Source organism: Salvelinus namaycush, unplaced genomic scaffold (genome assembly GCF_016432855.1).
Source record: "Salvelinus namaycush isolate Seneca unplaced genomic scaffold, SaNama_1.0 Scaffold654, whole genome shotgun sequence".
NCBI classification, from domain to species: Eukaryota; Metazoa; Chordata; class Actinopteri; order Salmoniformes; family Salmonidae; genus Salvelinus; species Salvelinus namaycush.
This window is the reverse complement of record NW_024061369.1, coordinates 7,409-29,828: the sequence shown is the minus strand read 5'-3', so window position 1 is coordinate 29,828 and position 22,420 is coordinate 7,409. Positions and strand designations below refer to the sequence as shown.

Genomic DNA, 22,420 nt, shown 5'->3' with positions numbered 1-22,420 from the left:
AGCTGTTTAGAAGCCTCTTGGACCTGGACTTGGCGCTCTGGTACCGCTTGCCATGCGATAGCAGAGAGAACAGTACTCTATTGCTGCCCACCACAACAAGTCATCTCTGAACTGAACTCTAAATCACTGCACTATACTGCAACGCCCTCTGTCCATCTCTCTGCATTAAGATATATTCATACTGATACTGGACATTTGTACATCAACTGAATATCAACCGTATACCCACTGTGTATCAACCGTATACCCACTGAGTATCAGCCGTATACCCACTGAGTATCAACCGTATACCCACTGAGTATCAACCGTATACCCACTGAGTATCAGCCGTATACCCACTGAGCATCAGCCGTATACCCACTGAGCATCAACCGTATACCCACTGAGTATCAACCGTATACCCACTGAGTATCAGCCGTATACCCACTGAGTATCAGCCGTATACCCACTGAGTATCAGCCGTATACCCACTGAGCATCAGCCGTATACCCACTGAGCATCAACCGTATACCCACTGAGTATCAACCGTATACCCACTGAGTATCAGCCGTATACCCACTGAGTATCAGCCGTATACCCACTGAGTATCAGCCGTATACCCACTGAGTATCAGCCGTATATCCACTGAGTATCAGCCGTATATCCACTGAGTATCAGCCGTATACCCACTGAGTATCAGCCGTATATCCACTGAGTATCAGCCGTATACCCACTGAGCATCAGCCGTATACCCACTGAGCATCAACCGTATACCCACTGAGTATCAACCGTATACCCACTGAGTATCAGCCGTATACCCACTGAGTATCAGCCGTATACCCACTGAGTATCAGCCGTATACCCACTGAGCATCAGCCGTATACCCACTGAGCATCAACCGTATACCCACTGAGTATCAACCGTATACCCACTGAGTATCAGCCGTATACCCACTGAGTATCAGCCGTATACCCACTGAGTATCAGCCGTATACCCACTGAGTATCAGCCGTATACCCACTGAGTATCAGCCGTATACCCACTGAGTATCAGCCGTATACCCACTGAGTATCAGCCGTATATCCACTGAGTATCAGCCGTATATCCACTGAGTATCAGCCGTATACCCACTGTGTATCAGCCGTATACCCACTGTGTATCAGCCGTATACCCACTGAGTATCAGCCGTATACCCACTGTGTATCAGCCGTATACCCACTGAGTATCAGCCGTATACCCACTGAGTATCAGCCGTATACCCACTGAGTATCAGCCGTATACCCACTGAGTATCAGCCGTATACCCACTGAGTATCAGCCGTATACCCACTGAGTATCAGCCGTATACCCACTGTGTATCAGCCGTATACCCACTGTGTATCAGCCGTATACCCACTGAGTATCAGCCGTATACCCACTGAGTATCAGCCGTATACCCACTGTGTATCAGCCGTATACCCACTGTAAAAAGATCCACAAGTGATGCAATCTGGGAGGGCATGGGCCCAGCCAATCCGAATGAGTTTAACCCCCCACAAAAGGGCTTTATTACAGACAGAAATGCCCCCCGTCAGACAATCCCGCAGGTAAAGAAGCCGGATGTGCAGGTCCTGGGCTGGAGTGGTTACATGTGGTCTACGGTTGTGAGGCCGGTTGGACGTATTGCCAAATTCTCTAAAACGATGTTGGAGGTGGCTTATGGTAGAGAAATTAACATTAAATTCTTGGGCAACAGCTCTGGTGGCTCCCTCAACACTAGAGACATCTGTGGCATCATGTTGTGTGACAAAAAAAGGCTGCTTTAAAATTTGCAGTTATTGTCCCCCAGCACAAGGTGCACCTGTGTAATGACCGTGTTTAATCAGCTTGTTGATAAGCCACCTGGATGGATTATCTTGGCAGAGGAGAAATGCTCACAAACAGGGATGGAAACAACTTTCTGCACAACTTCTGAGTGAAATTAAGCTTTTTGTGCGTCTGGAACATGGGACCAACACTTTACGTGTCACATTAACATTTGTGTTCAGTGAAATGAAATACAATTAAAAAATGCATCAAATGATTTGTGTGTTTTTTTCTCCTTATGCTGTTGAAATGCTGTGCACAGTTGTACTGCAATATAGTGCTTCAAAAATCTATAAACTTCGCTTGTTGTTGCAGGACGACTATTATTTTGAAAAAAATAGATCCGCCTTTCTGCGGCCATTTCATGATCTGCTACCAGCAGAATGGTGACGTGAGGAAATGGTTTCAATGGAACGGATGTGAAGGCGGAGTCTGTCTTTCCTTTCGGGACTTTAGGCTGAGAGTCGTAGGTTAGAATATAACGCTACCTCCCTAATCTACAATTCAACAGACTAGGGATAAACATCTCGTCTGGTTCACTTCGCCTGAACTCTGCAAACGACCGACCGTAAACTTCGCCTGAACTCTGCAAACGACCGACCGTAAACGAGTGTCTACAATGAATCAGGTGAGTTAGATACATGTAAAATATATATGAAACGTCGTTCGTGCCCGCCAACGTGTTAACACGTTTCCTGGAGCTCCGTCAGGTTGTGACACACTCTTTAATTTAGAGCACAGTTTTATTTATTATTTAATTTCGCTTTACTAAGTATTGTTTACGTAGTTTAATATCTCGTTGCTCTCCTGAACGGTAATAATGGCCGTGAATTGCTGAATGGAAGACTGCTAAAGTAGGCCGCAAGCAAAGCCTTGGATTTTCCTGAACGAGCTACCGACTGGAGAGCCGGGCATGTCAGGAGCAGACATATGCCCGGCTCTCTCCAGTTGGTAGCTCGTTCAGGAAAATCCAAGGCTTTGCTGCGGCCTACAGTTAAGTTAATTTGGTCGGCAAAATATCAGAATAAACGTTTTTCATCTCTTCTCTTCATAACATTTAAATAAAATATATCAATGTTGTAAACTCGACTTGACATAGGAATTGCTTCTTGTATTTGTTGGACAGTCTGGTTAGTTAGACCTACTGTAGTATACTATAATTAGTCTGAATGGATAGACCTACTGTAGTATACTATAATTAATCTAAATGGATAGACCTACTGTAGTATACTATAATTAGTCTGAATGGATAGTCCTACTGTAGTATACTATAATTAGTCTGAATGGTTAGGTCTACTGTGGTATACTATAATTAGTCTGAATGGATAGACCTACTGTAGTATACTATAATTAGTCTGAATGGATAGGTCTACTGTGGTATACTATAATTAGTCTGAATGGACAGGTCTACTGTAGTATACTATAATTAGTCTGAATGGATAGGTCTACTGTAGTATACTATAATTAGTCTGAATGGATAGGTCTACTGTAGTATACTATAATTAGTCTGAATGGATAGGTCTACTGTAGTATACTATAATTAGTCTGAATGGATAGATCTACTGTAGTATACTATAATTAGTCTGAATGGATAGACCTACTGTAGTATACTATAATTAGTCTGAATGGATAGGTCTACTGTAGTATACTATAATTAGTCTGAATGGACAGACCTACTGTAGTATACTATAATTAGTCTGAATGGATAGGTCTACTGTAGTATACTACACTGCTCAAAAAAATAAAGGGAACACTAAAATAACACATCCTAGATCTGAATGAATGAAATATTCTTATTAAATACTTTTTTCTTTACATAGTTGAATGTGCTGACAACAAAATCTTACAAAAATTATCAATGGAAATCAAATTTATCAACCCATGGAGGTCTGGATTTAGAGTCACACTCAAAATGAAAGTGGAAAACCACGCTACAGGCTGATCCACCTTTGATGTAATGTCCTTAAAACAAGTCAAAATGAGGCTCAGTAGTGTGTGTGGCCTCCACATGCCTGTATGACCTCCCATCAACGCCTGGGCATGCTCCTGATGAGGTGGCGGATGGTCTCCTGAGGGATCTCCTCCCAGACCTGGACTAAAGCATCCGCCAACTCCTGGACAGTCTGTGGTGCAACGTGGCGTTGGTGGATGGAGCGAGACATGATGTCCCAGATATGCTCAATTGGATTCAGGTCTGGGGAACGGGCGGTCCATAGCATCAATGCCTTCCTCTTGCAGGAACTGCTGACACACTCCAGCCACATGAGGTCTAGCATTGTCTTGCATTAGGAGGAACCCAGGGCCAACCGCACCAGCATATGGTCTCACAAGGGGTCTGAGGATCTCATCTCGGTACCTAATGGCAGTCAGGCTACCTCTGGCGAGCACATGGAGGGCTGTGCAGCCCCCAAAGAAATGCCACCCCACACCATGACTGACCCACCGCCAAACCGGTCATGCTGGAGGATGTTGCAGGCAGCAGAACGTTCTCCACGGTGTCTCCAGACTCTGTCACGTCTGTCACATGTGCTCAGTGTGAACCTGCTTTCATCTGTGAAGAGCACAGGGCGCCAGTGGCGAATTTGCCAATCTTGGTGTTCTCTGGCAAATGCCAAACGTCCTGCACGGTGTTGGGCTGTAAGCACAACCCCCACCTGTGGATGTCGGGCCCTCATACCACCCTCATGGAGTCTGTTTCTGACCGTTTGAGCAGACACATGCACATTTTTGGCCTGCTGGAGGTCATTTTGCAGGGCTCTGGCAGTGCTCCTCCTGCTCCTCCTTGCACAAAGGCGGAGGTAGCGGTCCTGCTGCTGGGTTGTTGCCCTCCTACGGCCTCCTCCACGTCTCCTGATGTACTGGCCTGTCTCCTGGTAGCGCCTCCATGCTCTGGACGCTACGCTGACAGACACAGCAAACCTTTTTGCCACAGCTCGCATTGATGTGCCATCCTGGATGAACTGCACTACCTGAGCCACTTGTGTGGGTTGTAGACTCCGTCTCATGCTACCACTAGAGTGAAAGCACCGCCAGCATTCAAAAGTGACCAAAACATCAGCCAGGAAGCATAGGAACTGAGAAGTGGTCTGTGGTCACCACCTGCAGAACCATTCCTTTGTTGGGGGTGTCTTGCTAATTGCCTATAATTTCCACCTGTTGTCTATTCCATTTGCACAACAGCATGTGAAATTTATTGTCACTCAGTGTTGCTTAAGTGGACAGTTTGATTTCACAGAAGTGTGATTGACTTGGAGTCATCATTGTGTTGTTTAAGTGTTCCCTTTATTTTTTTGAGCAGTGTATTTCAGCTAACCTCATCAACTTCCTCTGGAGGAGGGGTCCTTTAATATTTCAGATAACCTCATCAACTTCCTCTGGAGGAGGGGTCCTTTAATAATTCAGCTAACCTCATCAACTTCCTCTGGAGGAGGAGGGGTCCTTTAATAATTCAGCTAACCTCATCAACTTCCTCTGGAGGAGGAGGGGTCCTTTAATATTTCAGATAACCTCATCAACTTCCTCTGGAGGAGGAGGGGTCCTTTAATATTTCAGATAACCTCATCAACTTCCTCTGGAGGAGGAGGGGTCCTTTAATATTTCAGATAACCTCATCAACTTCCTCTGGAGGAGGAGGGGTCCTTTAATATTTCAGATAACCTCATCAACTTCCTCTGGAGGAGGGGTTCTTTAATATTTCAGCTAACCTCATCAACTTCCTCTGGAGGAGGGGTCCTTTAATAATTCAGCTAACCTCATCAACTTCCTCTGGAGGAGGGGTCCTTTATTAATTCAGCTAATCTCATCAACTTCCTCTGGAGGAGGGGTCCTTTAATAATTCAGCTAACCTCATCAACTTCCTCTGGAGGAGGAGGGGTCCTTTAATAATTCAGCTAACCTCATCAACTTCCTCTGGAGGAGGAGGGGTCCTTTAATAATTCAGCTAACCTCATCAACTTCCTCTGGAGGAGGAGGGGTCCTTTAATAATTCAGCTAACCTCATCAACTTCCTCTGGAGGAGGAGGGGTCCTTTAATAATTCAGCTAACCTCATCAACTTCCTCTGGAGGAGGGGTCCTTTAATAATTCAGCTAACCTCATCAACTTCCTCTGGAGGAGGGGTCCTTTAATAATTCAGCTAACCTCATCAACTTCCTCTGGAGGAGGGGTCCTTTAATATTTCAGCTAACCTCATCAACTTCCTCTGGGGGAGGGGTCCTTTAATAATTCAGCTAACCTCATCAACTTCCTCTGGAGGAGGGGTCCTTTAATAATTCAGCTAACCTCATCAACTTCCTCTGGAGGAGGGGTCCTTTAATAATTCAGCTAACCTCATCAACTTCCTCTGGAGGAGGGGTCCTTTAATAATTCAGCTAACCTCATCAACTTCCTCTGGAGGAGGGGTCCTTTAATAATTCAGCTAACCTCATCAACTTCCTCTGGAGGAGGGGTCCTTTAATATTTCAGCTAACCTCATCAACTTCCTCTGGAGGAGGGGTCCTTTAATAATTCAGCTAACCTCATCAACTTCCTCTGGAGGAGGGGTCCTTTAATAATTCAGCTAACCTCATCAATTTCCTCTGGAGGAGGGGTCCTTTAATAATTCAGCTAACCTCATCAACTTCCTCTGGAGGAGGGGTCCTTTAATAATTCAGCTAACCTCATCAACTTCCTCTGGAGGAGGGGTCCTTTAATAATTCAGCTAACCTCATCAACTTCCTCTGGAGGAGAGGTCCTTTAATAATTCAGCTAACCTCATCAACTTCCTCTGGAGGAGGGGTCCTTTAATATTTCAGCTAACCTCATCAGCTTCCTCTGGAGGAGGGGTCCTTTAATATTTCAGCTAACCTCATCAACTTCCTCTGGAGGAGGGGTCCTTTAATATTTCAGCTAACCTCATCAGCTTCCTCTGGAGGAGGGGTCCTTTAATAATTCAGCTAACCTCAACTTCCTCTGGAGGAGGGGGTCCTTTAATATTTGCCCTTTTAAACGGGATTGGAATAATTTGAGTGTTTTAAATGACTGACATGGGTTAACACCTTCTCAAAGCAACTATGATGATGATGCAGAGGTTGTTGTTTGTGCCCTTCTCAAGGCCTCGGTGTGTAAGAGCTATACATGGAGACTCAGTTCCCATAATGCAACACTAGACTATAATAGGACATCAGGAACAACTCAGAGGAACTGTTTTCTGGACAAAGGTTTAATAGTTGAAGACTTATTTTAGATCATTATTGTTTTGTACCAATATGACAACACTCCTACTCTCTTTTTGGGTTAACAGGAAACATTCTCCTTCCAACCCTCCTCCCCCCTACCCCTCCCGGAGTCCCCGGGTCGTCCCGGTAACACCTTACTGCTGGGTCTGAAGAGGCTGTCTGTGCTGCTGGTCGACTGCAGGAAAACACCGGAGCTGAGTGCGTTCATGCAGTTATATAAATGTATTTTGGTACACTCCCTGAATGTCATTAATTACCCACAATACAATCTGTTTAAAAGATGTAGAATAAAAAAATGAATTCACCTTTATTTAACCAGGTTGGCTAGTTGAGAACAAGTTCTCATTTACAACTGCGACCTGGCCAAGATAAAGCAAAGCAGTGCGACACAAACAACAACACAGAGTTACACATGGAATAAACAAGTGTACAGTCAATAACACAATAGAAAAAAAGATATATTTACAGTGTGTGCAAATGGCGTGAGGAGGTAAGGCAATAAATAGGCCACAGTAGCGAAGTAATTACAATTGAGCAAATTAACACTGGATTGATAGATGAGCAGATGGTGATGTGCAAGTAGAAATACTGGTGTGCAAAAGAGCAGAAAAGTAAATATAAACAATATGGGGATGAGGTAGGTAGATTGGGTGGGCTATTTACAGATCTGCTATGTACAGCTGCAGCAATTGGTTAGCTGCTCAGATAGCTGATGTTTAAAGTTAGTGAGGGAAATATAATTCTCCAGCTTGTGTTTTTTCTCAATTTTTTTTTGCAATTCGTTCCAGTCATTGGCAGCAGAGAACTGGAAGGAAAGGCGGCCAAAGGAGGTATTGGCTTTGGGGATGCGATATACCTGCTTGAGCGCGTGCTATGGGTATGGGTGTTGCTATGACGACCAGTGAGCTAAGGCGGGGCTTTACCTAGCATAGACTTATAGATGACCTGGAGCCAGTGGGTCTGGCGACGAATATGTAGCGAGGGCCAGCCGACTAGAGCATACAGGTCGCAGTGGTGGTTAGTATAAGGGGCTTTGGTGACAAAACGGACGGCACTGTGATAGACTGCATCCAGTTTGCTGAGTAGAGTATTGGAAGCTATTTTGTAAATGACATCGCTAAAGTCGAGGATCGGTAGGATAGTCAGTTTTACGAGGGTATGTTTGGCGGGGTGAGTGAAGGAGTCTTTGTTGCGAAGTAGGAAGCCAATTCTAGATTTAATTTATCATTACAAGCACTCCTACACCCTTGGCTACATTGACAATTTGAAGATTTAATATGATTTTACATTGAAGATTTGAATGCTTAAATTCGGTTACAAGAGTGTGAAAAGCTCGTCCTAAATCTGGCTTCGATATGAAGGAACCATAACTGTCTGTCTTTGCTTCACAGGGGACAGTCCTAAACGTCACTCTCTCAGTAGAAGGGGCTCGTCATCTGGGGAGGCAAAACATCATGATGCTGACGAGGCAGAGAAAAGTCTCTCAAAGTCAGAACACCTCAAGAAACAACAGCTGAGACCCACAAGGAAGAAACCTCACTGCTGCTCTGACTGTGGGAAGAGTTACACCTCTAAAGTAAACCTTAGAGGACACCAGAGAATTCACACTGGAGAGAAACCTCACTGCTGCTCCCAGTGCGGTGCTAGTCTCTCCTCTGCCAGTGCACTGGAAGGACACATGCGGATTCACACTGGAGAAAAACCGTACCAGTGCTCAGAATGTGGGCAGAGATTTACATACTCCAGTGGTTTACGGTTACATGAGAGAATTAAACACACTGGCGAAAAACCACACTGTTGCTCTGACTGCGGGAAGAGATTTGCTACATCACAAAGCTTAAAAGCTCACTGGCGGATTCACACTGGAGAGAGACCGTTCCACTGCTCTGAGTGTGGGAAGAGTTTCACAGAAGCCTCGGCACTGTCTGAACACAAACGAATACACACAGGAGAAAAGCCTTACCACTGTGAGCAGTGCGGGGGAAGCTATTCCTCTGCTAAATTGCTCAGAATGCATCAGAGGATTCACACAGGGGAGAAACCTTACCATTGTGCTGACTGTGGGAAAAGCTTCAGACTGTTGTGTATTTTAAGATGTCACCAGCTAAGACATACTGGAGAGAAGCCCCACCAATGTACTGAGTGTGGGAAGAGGTTTGCTGTTAAGAGTGGGCTCTGGTTACATAACAAAGTGCACACTGGAGAGAAAGGCTACCAATGCCCACAGTGTGGCAAGAAGCTAGGATCATCTCATTCTCTAGAGCAGCATAAGCGAACACACACTGGACAGAAACCCTTCCACTGCTCCCACTGTAAATTGAGCTTTGCCACTAATTCAGCCCTGTACAAACACCAGAGGATTCACACAGGTGAGAAACCACACAGCTGCAATGTTTGCCAAAGGAGATTTGGACGGTCCGATCACCTGAAAATTCACATGCAAATTCACACAGGAGCAAAGCCATACCACTGCTCTAAGTGCGAGCTGAGTTTCACTAACAACAGATCTCTGAAAGAACATGAGGTCAGACACACAGAAGATAAACCTCACTGCTGCTCCCAGTGCGGTGCTAGTCTCTCCTCTGCCAGGGCACTGGAAGGACACATGCGGATTCACACTGGAGAGAAACCGTACCAGTGCTCTGAATGTGGGCAGAAGTTTGCACACAGAACCAGTCTTGGGACACACAGAAGAATACACACAGGAGAGAAATCTTATCACTGCTCTGACTGCAAGAAGACCTTTTCAAGAATTGACTATTTAAAGGAACACAAGTTCACACATTCAGAGAAGATGTACCACTGCTCTCAGTGTGAGTCGAGCAGCACATCGCCAGGCGCATTAAAGAAACACCAGCTTATACACACTGTAGAGAAGCCTTACCACTGCTCCCACTGTGACAAGAGCTTCCTTCGGCAACCATCTCTCAAACTACACGAGCGTTGTCACAAGGGAGAGAAACCGTTCTCTTGTTCAGACTGCGAGAACAACTTTGCCACAGTGGCAACCTTGCGAATTCACCAGCGAAGACACACAGGAGAAATGCCATACCAATGCCCTTTTCCTGGCTGTGGGAAGAGTTTTGCCCAGGCCTTTGCTTTTAAAGAACACAAGAGAAGGCACACAGGAGAGAAGCCGCACCACTGTGATCAGTGTGGGATGAGTTTTGTCACGTCAGGTGACTTGCGAACTCACTCCAAAAAGAAGCATTAGTGCTGCACGAGTGTGGACTCAGTTTTTCTAGATCCGATTCCTTTAAAAAATCACGAGAATCCACACAGGAAAGAGGCGGTACAGCTGCTCAGTGTGACGAGTTACACCAATAATGGTCACCTGTTTAGACACCAGCTTACATACACAGGAGAGCAACGTCCTCACTCTTCTGACTGTAAGATGAGGCTCACCACTAAGAGTCAACTGACTGGACACCAGCAGAGACCCACAGGAGAGAGACCTCACTACTGCTCCGAGTGTGGCAAGAGCTTCAAGTGTTCAATGTACCTGAGATGCCACGTTCAGCGCAAACACAGTGGGACATCCTACACTGCACCCCCTGTCAGCGCAGCTTCAGCTTCCCACAGCATCTGAAGTACCACCAGATGACACACACGGGAGAGAATCTGTTTGTCTGCACCGACTGCAGGAAGAGATTCACTCAGGCAGGTGGGTTGAGGTACCACAGGAGGATTCACACCGGAGAGAAACCTCACACCTGTGATCAGTGTGACAAGCATTTCAGTAAAAGGATCAGTCTGCAATCACTTCAGTTGACACACACAGGAGAGAAATCTGTCAGCTGTGATGAATGTGGGAAGAGTTCCACAGAAGGGAACCCTGGCTTCACACGAGAATACACATCCGAGAGAAACCCTACCACTGCTCTCTAACTGATATTTACCATCTACTGTTCTTCTCTGAACACTTGAAATGTGTATCTTTTATTTTTTAGCATTTGGATTGTGGGCTCGATTTGATTTGGCGCTAGCCGAGACCTGCATAGCTGGTGTTGTGACTGTCTGAGGTGGAACTGTGTCAGAGCTGTTCCTGTTATTGTGTCTTTGGCATCATTAAAAGTGAAGACTTATTTTATCAAATCAATTCTCTGTAATTATTATTACCTGATTAAACTAATCATGTAAATGTAATTAACTAGGAGGTCGGGGCACCAAGGAAAATCTTTCAGATTGGAGTTATAATTTTCCTAATTAAACTCTCCAGGTATTTTAATGATATGTTGTAATCTACACCTCGACTAGCCTGATATGTTGTACTCTACACCTCGACTAGCCTGATATGTTGTAATCTACACCTCGACTAGGCTGATATGTTGTAATCTACACCTCAACTAGCCTGTTGTAATCTACACCTCGACTAGCCTGATATGTTGTAATCTACACCTCAACTAGCCTGATATGTTGTAATCTACACCTCAACTAGCCTGATATGTTGTAATCTACACCTCGACTAGCCTGATATGTTGTAATCTACACCTCGACTAGCCTGATATGTTGTAATCTACACCTCGACTAGCCTGATATGTTGTAATCTACACCTCGACTAGCCTGATATGTTGTAATCTACACCTCGACTAGCCTGATATGTTGTAATCTACACCTCAACTAGCCTGATATGTTGTAATCTACACCTCAACTAGCCTGATATGTTGTAATCTACACCTCAATTAGCCTGTTGTAATCTACACCTCGGCTAGCCTGATATGTTGTAATCTACACCTCGACTAGCCTGATATGTTGTAATCTACACCTCGACTAGCCTGATATGTTGTAATCTACACCTCGACTAGCCTGATATGTTGTAATCTACACCTCGACTAGCCTGATATGTTGTAATCTACACCTCGACTAGCCTGATATGTTGTAATCTACACCTCGATTAGCCTGATATGTTGTAATCTACACCTCAACTAGCCTGATATGTTGTAATCTACACCTCAACTAGCCTGTTGTAATCTACACCTCAACTAGCCTGATATGTTGTAATCTACACCTCAACTAGCCTGATATGTTGTAATCTACACCTCAACTAGCCTGATATGTTGTAATCTACACCTCAACTAGCCTGATATGTTGTAATCTACACCTCAACTAGCCTGATATGTTGTAATCTACACCTCGACTAGCCTGATATGTTGTAATTTACACCTCGACTAGCCTGATATGTTGTAATCTACACCTCAACTAGCCTGATATGTTGTAATCTACACCTCGACTAGCCTGTTGTAATCTACACCTCGACTAGCCTGTTGTAATCTACACCTCGACTAGCCTGTTGTAATCTACACCTCGACTAGCCTGTTGTAATCTACACCTCGACTAGCCTGTTGTAATCTACACCTCGACTAGCCTGTTGTAATCTACACCTCGACTAGCCTGTTGTAATCTACACCTCGACTAGCCTGATATGTTGTAATCTACACCTCGACTAGCCTGATATGTTGTAATCTACACCTCGACTAGCCTGATATGTTGTAATCTACACCTCGACTAGCCTGTTGTAATCTACACCTCGACTAGCCTGTTGTAATCTACACCTCGACTAGCCTGTTGTAATCTACACCTCGACTAGCCTGTTGTAATCTACACCTCGACTAGCCTGTTGTAATCTACACCTCGACTAGCCTGTTGTAATCTACACCTCGACTAGCCTGTTGTAATCTACACCTCGACTAGCCTGTTGTAATCTACACCTCGACTAGCCTGTTGTAATCTACACCTCGACTAGCCTGATATGTTGTAATCTACACCTCGACTAGCCTGTTGTAATCTACACCTCGACTAGCCTGATATGTTGTAATCTACACCTCGACTAGCCTGTTGTAATCTACACCTCGACTAGCCTGTTGTAATCTACACCTCGACTAGCCTGATATGTTGTAATCTACACCTCGACTAGCCTGATATGTTGTAATCTACACCTCGACTAGCCTGTTGTAATCTACACCTCGACTAGCCTGTTGTAATCTACACCTCGACTAGCCTGATATGTTGTAATCTACACCTCGACTAGCCTGTTGTAATCTACACCTCGACTAGCCTGTTGTAATCTACACCTCGACTAGCCTGATATGTTGTAATCTACACCTCGACTAGCCTGATATGTTGTAATCTACACCTCGACTAGCCTGTTGTAATCTACACCTCGACTAGCCTGTTGTAATCTACACCTCGACTAGCCTGTTGTAATCTACACCTCGACTAGCCTGTTGTAATCTACACCTCGACTAGCCTGTTGTAATCTACACCTCGACTAGCCTGTTGTAATCTACACCTCGACTAGCCTGTTGTAATCTACACCTCGACTAGCCTGATATGTTGTAATCTACACCTCGACTAGCCTGATATGTTGTAATCTACACCTCGACTAGCCTGATATGTTGTAATCTACACCTCATCTAGCCTGTTGTAATCTACACCTCGACTAGCCTGATATGTTGTAATCTACACCTCGACTAGCCTGTTGTAATCTACACCTCGACTAGCCTGTTGTAATCTACACCTCGACTAGCCTGTGGTAATCTACACCTCGACTAGCCTGATATGTTGTAATCTACACCTCGACTAGCCTGATATGTTGTAATCTACACCTCGACTAGCCTGATATGTTGTAATCTACACCTCGACTAGCCTGATATGTTGTAATCTACACCTCGACTAGCCTGATATGTTGTAATCTACACCTCGACTAGCCTGATATGTTGTAATCTACACCTCGACTAGCCTGATATGTTGTAATCTACACCTCGACTAGCCTGATATGTTGTAATCTACACCTCGACTAGCCTGATATGTTGTAATCTACACCTCGACTAGCCTGATATGTTGTAATCTACACCTCGACTAGCCTGTTGTAATCTACACCTCGACTAGCCTGTTGTAATCTACACCTCGACTAGCCTGTTGTAATCTACACCTCGACTAGCCTGTTGTAATCTACACCTCGACTAGCCTGTGGTAATCTACACCTCGACTAGCCTGATATGTGGTAATCTACACCTCGACTAGCCTGATATGTTGTAATCTACACCTCGACTAGCCTGATATGTTGTAATCTACACCTCGATTAGCCTGATATGTTGTAATCTACACCTCGACTAGCCTGTTGTAATCTACACCTCGACTAGCCTGTTGTAATCTACACCTCGACTAGCCTGTCGTAATCTACACCTCGACTAGCCTGTCGTAATCTACACCTCGACTAGCCTGTTGTAATCTACACCTTGACTAGCCTGTGGTAATCTACACCTCGACTAGGCTGATATGTTGTAATCTACACCTCAACTAGCCTGATATGTTGTAATCTACACCTCGACTAGCCTGATATGTTGTAATCTATACCTCAACTAGCCTGATATGTTGTAATCTACACCTCGATTAGCCTGATATGTTGTAATCTACACCTCGACTAGCCTGATATGTTGTAATCTACACCTCGACTAGCCTGATATGTTGTAATCTACACCTCGACTAGCCTGATATGTTGTAATCTACACCTCGACTAGCCTGATATGTTGTAATCTACACCTCGACTAGCCTGATATGTTGTAATCTACACCTCGACTAGCCTGATATGTTGTAATCTACACCTCGACTAGCCTGTTGTAATCTACACCTCGACTAGCCTGTTGTAATCTACACCTCGACTAGCCTGTGGTAATCTACACCTCGACTAGCCTGTGGTAATCTACACCTCGACTAGCCTGATATGTGGTAATCTATACCTCGACTAGCCTGATATGTTGTAATCTACACCTCGATTAGCCTGATATGTTGTAATCTACACCTCGATTAGCCTGATATGTTGTAATCTACACCTCGATTAGCCTGATATGTTGTAATCTACACCTCGATTAGCCTGATATGTTGTAATCTACACCTCGACTAGCCTGATATGTTGTAATCTACACCTCGACTAGCCTGTTGTAATCTACACCTCGACTAGCCTGTTGTAATCTACACCTCGACTAGCCTGTGGTAATCTACACCTCGACTAGCCTGTGGTAATCTACACCTCGACTAGCCTGTGGTAATCTACACCTCGACTAGCCTGTGGTAATCTACACCTCGACTAGCCTGATATGTTGTAATCTACACCTCGATTAGCCTGATATGTTGTAATCTACACCTCGACTAGCCTGATATGTTGTAATCTACACCTCGACTAGCCTGATATGTTGTAATCTACACCTCGACTAGCCTGATATGTTGTAATCTACACCTCGACTAGCCTGATATGTTGTAATCTACACCTCGACTAGCCTGTTGTAATCTACACCTCGACTAGCCTGTTGTAATCTACACCTCGACTAGCCTGTTGTAATCTACACCTCGACTAGCCTGTTGTAATCTACACCTCGACTAGCCTGTGGTAATCTACACCTCGACTAGCCTGATATGTGGTAATCTACACCTCGACTAGCCTGATATGTGGTAATCTACACCTCGACTAGCCTGATATGTTGTAATCTACACCTCGACTAGCCTGATATGTTGTAATCTACACCTCGATTAGCCTGATATGTTGTAATCTACACCTCGACTAGCCTGATATGTTGTAATCTACACCTCGACTAGCCTGATATGTTGTAATCTACACCTCGACTAGCCTGATATGTTGTAATCTACACCTCGACTAGCCTGATATGTTGTAATCTACACCTCGACTAGCCTGATATGTTGTAATCTACACCTCGACTAGCCTGATATGTTGTAATCTACACCTCGACTAGCCTGATATGTTGTAATCTACACCTCGACTAGCCTGATATGTTGTAATCTACACCTCGACTAGCCTGATATGTTGTAATCTACACCTCGACTAGCCTGATATGTTGTAATCTACACCTCGACTAGCCTGTTGTAATCTACACCTCGACTAGCCTGTTGTAATCTACACCTCGACTAGCCTGTTGTAATCTACACCTCGACTAGCCTGTGGTAATCTACACCTCGACTAGCCTGTGGTAATCTACACCTCGACTAGCCTGTTGTAATCTACACCTCGACTAGCCTGTTGTAATCTACACCTCGACTAGCCTGTGGTAATCTACACCTCGACTAGCCTGTTGTAATCTACACCTCGACTAGCCTGTTGTAATCTACACCTCGACTAGCCTGTGGTAATCTACACCTCGACTAGCCTGTGGTAATCTACACCTCGACTAGCATGTGGTAATCTACACCTCGACTAGCCTGATATGTTGTAATCTACACCTCGACTAGCCTGATATGTTGTAATCTACACCTCGACTAGCCTGATATGTTGTAATCTATACCTCGATTAGCCTGATATGTTGTAATCTATACCTCGATTAGCCTGATATGTTGTAATCTATACCTCGATTAGCCTGATATGTTGTAATCTACACCTCGACTAGCCTGTTGTAATCTACACCTCGACTAGCCTGTTGTAATCTACACCTCGACTAGCCTGTTGTAATCTACACCTCGACTAGCCTGTTGTAATCTACACCTCGACTAGCCTGTTGTAATCTACACCTCGACTAGCCTGTTGTAATCTACACCTCGACTAGCCTGTTGTAATCTACACCTCTATTAGCCTGATATGTTGTAATCTACACCTCGATTAGCCTGATATGTTGTAATCTACACCTCGACTAGCCTGTTGTAATCTACACCTCGACTAGCCTGTTGTAATCTACACCTCGACTAGCCTGTTGTAATCTACACCTCGACTAGCCTGTTGTAATCTACACCTCGACTAGCCTGTTGTAATCTACACCTCGACTAGCCTGTTGTAATCTACACCTCGACTAGCCTGTTGTAATCTACACCTCGACTAGCCTGTTGTAATCTACACCTAGACTAGCCTGTTGTAATCTACACCTCGACTAGCCTGTTGTAATCTACACCTCGACTAGCCTGTTGTAATCTACACCTCGACTAGCCTGTTGTAATCTACACCTCGACTAGCCTGTTGTAATCTACACCTCGACTAGCCTGTTGTAATCTACACCTCGACTAGCCTGTTGTAATCTACACCTCGACTAGCCTGTTGTAATCTACACCTCGACTAGCCTGTTGTAATCTACACCTCGACTAGCCTGTTGTAATCTACACCTCGACTAGCCTGTTGTAATCTACACCTCGACTAGCCTGTTGTAATCTACACCTCGACTAGCCTGTTGTAATCTACACCTCGACTAGCCTGTTGTAATCTACACCTCGACTAGCCTGTTGTAATCTACACCTCGACTAGCCTGTTGTAATCTACACCTCGACTAGCCTGTTGTAATCTACACCTTGAATATTCTGTTGTAATCTACACCTTGAATATTCTGTTGTAATCTACACCTTGAATATTCTGTTGTAATCTACACCTCGACTAGCCTGTTGTAATCTACACCTCGACTAGGCTGCTATGTTGTAATCTACACCTCGACTAGCCTGCTATGTTGTAATCTACACCTCGACTAGCCTGTTGTAATCTACACCTCAACTAGGCTGCTATGTTGTAATCTACACCTCAACTAGGCTGATATGTTGTAATCTACACCTCGACTAGCCTGTTGTAATCTACACCTCGACTAGCCTGATATGTTGTAATCTACACCTAGACTAGCCTGTTGTAATCTACACCTCGACTAGCCTGTTGTAATCTACACCTCGACTAGCCTGTTGTAATCTACACCTCGACTAGCCTGTTGTAATCTACACCTCGACTAGCCTGTTGTAATCTACACCTCGACTAGCCTGTTGTAATCTACACCTTGAATATTCTGTTGTAATCTACACCTCGACTAGCCTGTTGTAATCTACACCTCGACTAGGCTGCTATGTTGTAATCTACACCTCGACTAGGCTGCTATGTTGTAATCTACACCTCGACTAGCCTGCTATGTTGTAATCTACACCTCGACTAGCCTGTTGTAATCTACACCTCAACTAGGCTGCTATGTTGTAATCTACACCTCGACTAGCCTGTTGTAATCTACACCTCGACTAGCCTGATATGTTGTAATCTACACCTAGACTAGCCTGTTGTAATCTACACCTCGACTAGCCTGTTGTAATCTACACCTCGACTAGCCTGATATGTTGTAATCTACACCTAGACTAGCCTGTTGTAATCTACACCTAGACTAGCCTGTTGTAATCTACACCTCGACTAGCCTGATATGTTGTGATCTACACCTCGACTAGCCTGATATGTTGTGATCTACACCTCGACTAGCCTGTTGTGATCTACACCTCGACTAGCCTGTTGTAATCTACACCTCGACTAGCCTGTTGTAATCTACACCTCGACTAGCCTGTTGTAATCTACACCTCGACTAGCCTGTTGTAATCTACACCTCGACTAGCCTGTTGTAATCTACACCTCGACTAGCCTGTTGTAATCTACACCTCGACTAGCCTGTTGTAATCTACACCTCGACTAGCCTGTTGTAATCTACACCTCGACTAGCCTGTTGTAATCTACACCTTGAATATTCTGTTGTAATCTACACCTCGACTAGGCTGTTATGTTGTAATCTACACCTCGACTAGCCTGTTGTAATCTACACCTCAACTAGGCTGCTATGTTGTAATCTACACCTCGACTAGCCTGCTATGTTGTAATCTACACCTCGACTAGCCTGTTGTAATCTACACCTCAACTAGGCTGCTATGTTGTAATCTACACCTCGACTAGCCTGATATGTTGTAATCTACACCTCGACTAGCCTGTTGTAATCTACACCTCGACTAGCCTGATATGTTGTAATCTACACCTCGACTAGCCTGTTGTAATCTACACCTCGACTAGCCTGTTGTAATCTACACCTCGACTAGCCTGTTGTAATCTACACCTCGACTAGCCTGATCTGTTGTAATCTACACCTCGACTAGCCTGATCTGTTGTAATCTACACCTCGACTAGCCTGATCTGTTGTAATCTACACCTAGACTAGCCTGTTGTAATCTACACCTCGACTAGCCTGTTGTGATCTACACCTCGACTAGCCTGTTGTGATCTACACCTCGACTAGCCTGATATGTTGTGATCTACACCTCGACTAGCCTGTTGTAATCTACACCTCGACTAGCCTGTTGTAATCTACACCTCGACTAGCCTGTTGTAATCTACACCTCGACTAGCCTGTTGTAATCTACACCTCGACTAGCCTGTTGTAATCTACACCTCGACTAGCCTGTTGTAATCTACACCTCGACTAGCCTGTTGTAATCTACACCTCGACTAGCCTGTTGTAATCTACACCTCGACTAGCCTGTGGTAATCTACACTCTACAATCTACCGTAGCCATGTACCAGTGAGACGCTGGAGCCAGACCACGGTGGGGCCATGGCCCCAAGAAAGAGCAGGATCACCGTAGCCATGTACCAGTGAGAAACTGGAGCCAGACCACGGTGGGGCCGTGGCCCCAAGACAGAGCAGGACCACCGTAGCCATGTACCAGTGAGACGCTGGAGCCAGACCACGGTGGGGCCATGGCCCCAAGAAAGAGCAGGATCACCGTAGCCATGTACCAGTGAGAAACTGGAGCCAGACCACGGTGGGGCCGTGGCCCCAAGACAGAGCAGGACAACCGTAGCCATGTACCAGTGAGAAACTGGAGCCAGACCACGGTGGGGCCGTGGCCCCAAGACAGAGCAGGACCACCGTAGCCATGTACCAGTGAGACACTGGAGCCAGACCACGGTGGGGCCATGGCCCCAAGAAAGAGCAGGACCACCGTAGCCATGTACCAGTGAGAAACTGGAGCCAGACCACGATGGGGCCGTGGCCCCAAGACAGAGCAGGACCACCGTAGCCATGTACCAGTGAGACGCTGGAGCCAGACCACGGTGGGGCCGTGGCCCCAAGACAGAGCAGGACAACCGTAGCCATGTACCAGTGAGACGCTGGAGCCAGACCACGGTGGGGCCGTGGCCCCAAGACAGAGCAGGACCACCGTAGCCATGTACCAGTGAGAAACTGGAGCCAGACCACGGTGGGGCCGTGGCCCCAAGACAGAGCAGGACAACCCTAGCCATGTACCAGTGAGAAACTGGAGCCAGACCATGGTGGGGCCGTGGCCCCAAGACAGAGCAGGACCACCGTAGCCATGTACCAGTGAGAAACTGGAGCCAGACCACGGTGGGGCCGTGGCCCCAAGACAGAGCAGGACAACCGTAGCCATGTACCAGTGAGACACTGGAGCCAGACCATGGTGGGGCCATGGCCCCAAGACAGAGCAGGACCACCGCAGCCATGTACCAGTGAGACGCTGGAGCCAGACCACGGTGGGGCCGTGGCCCCAAGACAGAGCAGGACCAACGTAGCCATGTACCAGTGAGACGCTGGAGCCAGACCACGGTGGGGCCGTGGCCCCAAGACAGAGCAGGACAACCGTAGCCATGTACCAGTGAGACGCTGGAGCCAGACCACGGTGGGGCCGTGGCCCCAAGACAGAGCAGGACAACCGTAGCCATGTACCAGTGAGAAACTGGAGCCAGACCACGGTGGGGCCTTGGCCCCAAGACAGAGCAGGACCACCGCAGCCATGTACCAGTGAGACGCTGGAGCCAGACCATGGTGGGGCCGTGGCCCCAAGACAGAGCAGGACCACCGTAGCCATGTACCAGTGAGAAACTGGAGCCAGACCACGGTGGGGCCTTGGCCCCAAGACAGAGCAGGACCACCGTAGCCATGTACCAGTGAGAAACTGGAGCCAGACCACGGTGGGGCCGTGGCCCCAAGACAGAGCAGGACCATCGCAGCCATGTACCAGTGAGAAACTGGAGCCAGACCACGGTGGGGCCGTGGCCCCAAGACAGAGCAGGACCATCGCAGCCATGTACCAGTGAGACGCTGGAGCCAGACCACGGTGGAGCCGTGGCCCCAAGACAGAGCAGGACCACCGTAGCCATGTACCAGTGAGACACTGGAGCCAGACCATGGTGGGGCCGTGGCCCCAAGACAGAGCAGGACCACCGTAGCCATGTACCAGTGAGACACTGGAGCCAGACCATGGTGGGGCCGTGGCCCCAAGACAGAGCAGGACCACCGTAGCCATGTACCAGTGAGACACTGGAGCCAGACCATGGTGGGGCCGTGGCCCCAAGACAGAGCAGGACCACCGTAGCCATGTACCAGTGAGACGCTGGAGCCAGACCACGGTGGGGCCGTGGCCCCAAGACAGAGCAGGACAACCGTAGCCATGTACCAGTGAGACACTACACCATTCAGACTAATTATAGTATACTACAGTAGGCCTATCCATTCAGACTAATTATAGTATACTACAGTAGGCCTATCCATTCAGACTAATTATAGTATACTACAGTAGGCCTATCCATTCAGACTAATTATAGTATACTACAGTAGGCCTATCCATTCAGACTAATTATAATATACTACAGTAGGCCTATCCGTTCAGACTAATTATAATATACTACAGTAGGCCTATCCATTCAGACTAATTATAGTATACTACAGTAGGCCTATCCATTCAGACTAATTATAGTATACTACAGTAGGTCTATCCATTCAGACTAATTATAGTATACTACAGTAGGCCTATCCATTCAGACTAATTATAATATACTACAGTAGGCCTATCCATTCAGACTAATTATAGTATACTACAGTAGGCCTATCCATTCAGACTAATTATAGTATACTACAGTAGGCCTATCCATTCAGACTAATTATAGTATACTACAGTAGGCCTATCCATTCAGACTAATTATAGTATACTACAGTAGGCCTATCCATTCAGACTAATTATAATATACTACAGTAGGCCTATCCATTCAGACTAATTATAGTATACTACAGTAGGCCTATCCATTCAGACTAATTATAGTATACTACAGTAGGCCTATCCATTCAGACTAATTATAGTATACTACAGTAGGCCTATCCATTCAGACTAATTATAGTATACTACAGTAGGTCTATCCATTCAGACTAATTATAGTATACTACATTAGGTCTAACTAACCAGACTAATTATAGTATACTACAGTAGGTCTTTATGAATTATGAAGCCTTTATGTGTTTTATTACATATTTGCTTCAAAATTCAGTAAAGTGGTTTGTTTACTACATGATTCCATATGTGTTATTTCATAGTTTATGTTTTCACTATTATTCTACAATGTAATAAAGAAAAACCCTTAAATGAGTAGATGTTCTAAAACCTTTGACCGGTACTGTAGTGTGTGTAGTGTAAAAAGTTTAGCCTGTTATGCGTAGCCTACCTATCCCACCAATATATATCTAACTGGTCTTGGCAGTGGCCTAGTTCCGGCATCCGTTTGACTTTCGTTAAGTAAAGTGTGTTTAGTTTTGCCTGTTATGCGTAGCCTACCTTCCCGCCCATATATATATATATATATACACACACACTACACT

The 22,420-nt window shown here is 45.6% G+C and overlaps 1 protein-coding gene across 1 annotated transcript; it reads left to right on the top strand.

Moving 5' to 3' along the window:
• The first annotated feature begins 2,272 nt into the window (after positions 1–2,272).
• Positions 2,273–11,132, top strand: LOC120042324 (zinc finger protein 883-like). The gene is made up of 3 exons (XM_038987137.1): positions 2,273–2,450; positions 7,103–7,235; positions 8,429–11,132. Exons 1-3 carry the CDS (start codon positions 2,442–2,444, stop codon positions 10,249–10,251), a joined length of 1,965 nt encoding a protein of 654 aa, XP_038843065.1. The 5' UTR covers positions 2,273–2,441; the 3' UTR covers positions 10,252–11,132.
• Positions 11,133–22,420: the final 11,288 nt, after the last annotated feature.